We start from the raw sequence: 3,952 nt of genomic DNA, 5'->3' as shown, positions 1-3,952 counted from the left end.
GGGGGGGATTTTAAATTTAGTGGGAAGATGCTTTCAGTGCTTGTCAATGTGACCTGTTTACATAATCAGTTAACTATGTTACTAAATTTGGAAATAAACCTTCTGTCTTACTGCTTCAGGAAGCTTTGCTACAGCTCACAAAAAAGAGCTTCAGGAGGCTTTGCTAAACCCAATATACTACATATGCTAAGATTTGGCTGCATGAAGATAGTTTATGAATGTATAATGGTTTTTATGTATTCATCATCTTGTTTCTCTTTATTGCTAATTAGAGGACTAACTAGAGTAACATGCAGTTGCCATTTTAAGTTCTATACAGACATTTCGGTTTTAATTAATTGACTGGTTAAATTGCTATAATGCTAGAGGATAGCTGTGTGGTAAAAGTTTTTGAATTGATAAAATCCTATAGAATAAGGAGAATAAAGAAAAATCAAGATAAACACTTTCTTTTCTAAATTTGTAAGAGTATCATAGTGACTGTAGATCTTAGTTCATCAAACAAAAAGAATAGTAATGGAGTACCATTTCAAAAAAAAAAAAAAAACCTCATGGAGTAAAAGGATTCATTCTGGAAACTTGATATTATATCGGTTTGAATTTAGTTAGGTGGAATCTTAATTTGGAACTGGATGATGAGATCACAAATATATAATTGATTTTTCTCGTTTGTCTACTAGGTCCAAACCTACAGAAGATTATTGATGACAGCTGTACAGAAGTTGATTCCAGTTCATCTGATTTTTGGGTGATGGTAGCAGCCCTGAAGGTAACGTGCATTTTCTTGGGAAAAAACATAAACAAGAAGGAAGTTGGAAAACAATTTCTGGAATTATTGCAGCTTTGGTTGATTTAACCTGATTAAAAGAACTATTGACGAGTTGACAGCTCTACTTAAAACATGATTTTGGTTGCTGATGTTTTGTAATTCTTGTCCATTTCATTAGCTCTAAATAGCGAATTGACATCTTAACTAGTCCATACAATTGAATTATTCATCTTACAAAATTAGTCCGTGCAATCGATGGCTTTTTTCTTTTTGTTATAAGCAAGCATAGCATTGACAATTAGAATTGATGGCTTTTTAGTTGATTGTAAAGGTTGCAAGTACCAGTCCCACTGGTTCTTGTGGCGGAGCTTCTTGTACATGTTTTAGTTTCTCCGTATAAAAAAGAAGCATGTTTTAATTCTTCCTTCAAAATTTTCCTTGTTTGCCTTTTCCCTTCAAAAGATCAAGGGGGCAGGGGGAGGAGATGGAGAGAAGATCCTTTGCGAAGTTCTTCACCTGAGTTAATGTGGCAACAATGTGTAGGCCTAAGGCTTTGACTTTGTCTTCTGTGGGCCTTTGGTCTTCTGACTTCTGACTTCTGTGTCTTCGTTGCTAGTCTGCATTTGCACCAGAAAATTTGATTTACTGGGTGGACTAAAACAAGTGTAGTTTAATTTGGGAACTAATTTGAGATTCTTTGAAAAATAATCTTCCCAATAGTCCATGGCATTCTTACCCGGTACCTGTGTTGGTGGGAGATAGCAGGTACCCCATGGAATTAGTCGAGATGCGCACAAGCTGGCCTGGATACCACGGCTATGAAAAAGAAAAAAAATAAATAGTCCATGTCATTCTTTTAATGTTTCATATGCTATTTTGTATATGCATTATTCTTTTAGAATCCACAGGAAAGTAGCACCTTGTCTCTCTTCATCTGTTTGCACTTTTTCCTTTTTCAGCAAATACATAATTGTTAGTACTAGTCTTTATCAAGCAACCTACTCAAGTTCCCTTGACTGATATTTCTTTGCATTGGTTGAAGTTGGTGATCGATATGGTTTATTTTTTTGCACTTTAGGAATTCATAGCTAATGAAGGTGGTGGGGAGACACCTCTTGAGGGGTCAATACCAGATATGACATCATCAACTGAGTTAGTGGTTTAAGTTTCTTCTCGACACATTAAGTTTTAGTAAGATTTACAGGAGTTTATTTATTGATGCTTGGACTGTTGGCTCTATTGCAGATTGTACATAAACCTGCAAAAAACTTACCAAGCCAAGGCCGAGGCTGATTTTCTTGTTATGGAGCAGAAGGTCAGGAATTTACTCAAGAAAATCGGTAGAGATCCAGCCAGCATCTCCAAGGCAAATATAAAGAGCTTCTGTAAAAATGCAAGGAAGCTTGCTGTAAGGGCGTTTCTTCTTTTCTGTTTCGTTAGTCTGAAAGTTCATTCATCTAGAATTACTTCTCTGTGCTACGTGAATCTCATTTCAGTTTGACAATTTGGAAAACATTGTATTTCTTGCTATAGAAACCATAATTTATCAATATGTTTGACCCTGATTAAGAGGGACTCCTCTGGTTTTAAGCTTGATGTTTTGTGGTATGAGTATGTGATCCTGACTGTCTGTTTCTTTTTTAAAGCTATTCCTGTGACCCGGCTCCATCCCCCTCTGTCCATATGGTCAAATTTGGTTTCATTCTAAGGAGCCATCCAGCAAAGGCGCTAACTATTAAATGTGCTACCTTGCTTAGCACATGCCTTGTAAGTTCTTCACTACAGTTGCAAAGGGGGTGGATCCTGTTAGGCAGAGGGATGCTAGCTTAGGAACACACATTTCTTGGTTTTGCTCCCTTATTTTGATTTGGGCAGTTGTCTAGAAGTGCTCAATTGCCTTAGAAACTATATGCTTCAAAAAGTGTGTTCAGCTATGCTCTGTGTGTGTGTGTGGGTGGGGGTGGGGTGGGGGGTGGGATCTTAAAATCTCCTTCTACATGCATGATTTTAGTGGACGATTTGTTGTTAGTATCAAGATAATGACTGTTGCAACTGAATTTTCAAGAGACTGCGCTAACATGATGGTGCATTGATTAGGATGTCAACAATTCTCACTGCTAATTGTCAGCAAACTCTGTTTAACATTTGAAATCATTATTGGATGGATGTTTTAGTTTCTTGTCATTGAAATTTTCTCTTTCCATTATGTTAGGTTTGCAGATATCGCCTCATTGAGGATGAGTTCAACTCTCCTGTCCAACCTGAGTTACAGAAGTATCTGATAGATGAGGATTATGGGTATGTAATTTCTTACTGTAGGAATATGGATTGACATTGTCAAATGACCTCAAGTTGGAATAGTCATCTGTGATATAAGTTGAAGTAGAGAGGGCTTCTTGGGGTCATTTAAGCTGTTCGAACCAACATGATCCTTTCATGATTCTTTGATTGTTTTGTGATACCAAATAACAGGACCTTGCAAGAAGCCAACTCTCTTAAAGTACTTCCTGAAAAGTAAGTTTATCCAAGCTAAAGCCCCCTGCCATTTCATGGTGGATATTCTTTTTCTAAATCCATTTTCCAAGGCTTCTAGTGAAGTCGCATATGAACTTTCAAATGTTGAAGAATATAATTTTTTCAAAGACATAATTTAGGTTATTTGGACCTTTTCTGCTGAACTAGGAGTATTTCAAGTTTTTTAATGAGGGATCTCTTTTCTTAAGGTGTCCGCTTACTTGGATTGATGGAGTGCACTATCTAGTCTAGATGCCTCAATGTTTTCAGCTAACTAGGGTTTGATTGAAAACTACTTACTTTGCAAGTTATGTTCACCTTTTATTAAACAAAACAAATTGAGCAAAAATGTAAATAAGCAGTTATAGGACTAAATTTCTAGTGATGCTAATCCAAGCGTTACTGGCAGCTCGGGAGGAATAAAATAAGGTTGCTGATTCGTACTGCATAAGTATTTTGGATTAGATATATAGCTATATTTTGTTGAGCAAGCATTAGGATGGTTCAAGATTTAGTTTTATCTTTTGTTGGTTCCCTTTCAGTTTGTCTTAAATGTTTCTTGGAGATTGTGTATTTTTGGTTCTTTCAGTAATCATGCTGATAGTGCACCTGCTTTCCACTTCTTAATATTTGCAATGGTATCTTGTACTAAATTGAAGGTAAATAGTT

General features: G+C 36.3%; 1 protein-coding gene across 3 annotated transcripts in view; it reads left to right on the top strand.

Annotated features, from left to right (window-relative positions):
* Window positions 1-3,952, top strand: part of LOC109226605 (NEDD8-activating enzyme E1 regulatory subunit AXR1-like) — a 12,138-nt gene that overhangs the window by 6,323 nt on the left and 1,863 nt on the right. For 2 of the 3 annotated variants that reach the window (XM_019391419.1, XM_019391418.1), the window contains exons 8-12: window positions 681-769; window positions 1,848-1,921; window positions 2,015-2,177; window positions 2,982-3,067; window positions 3,242-3,283. In XM_019391419.1, the coding sequence (XP_019246964.1) occupies window positions 681-769; window positions 1,848-1,921; window positions 2,015-2,177; window positions 2,982-3,067; window positions 3,242-3,283 (454 nt within the window). The remainder of the gene's footprint in view (window positions 1-680; window positions 770-1,847; window positions 1,922-2,014; window positions 2,178-2,981; window positions 3,068-3,241; window positions 3,284-3,952) is intronic. The other variant, XM_019391421.1, reaches the window with a different exon arrangement.

Source organism: Nicotiana attenuata, chromosome 6 (assembly GCF_001879085.1).
Source record: "Nicotiana attenuata strain UT chromosome 6, NIATTr2, whole genome shotgun sequence".
NCBI classification, from domain to species: Eukaryota; Viridiplantae; Streptophyta; class Magnoliopsida; order Solanales; family Solanaceae; genus Nicotiana; species Nicotiana attenuata.
This window is presented reverse-complemented; position numbering and strand designations above follow the sequence as displayed.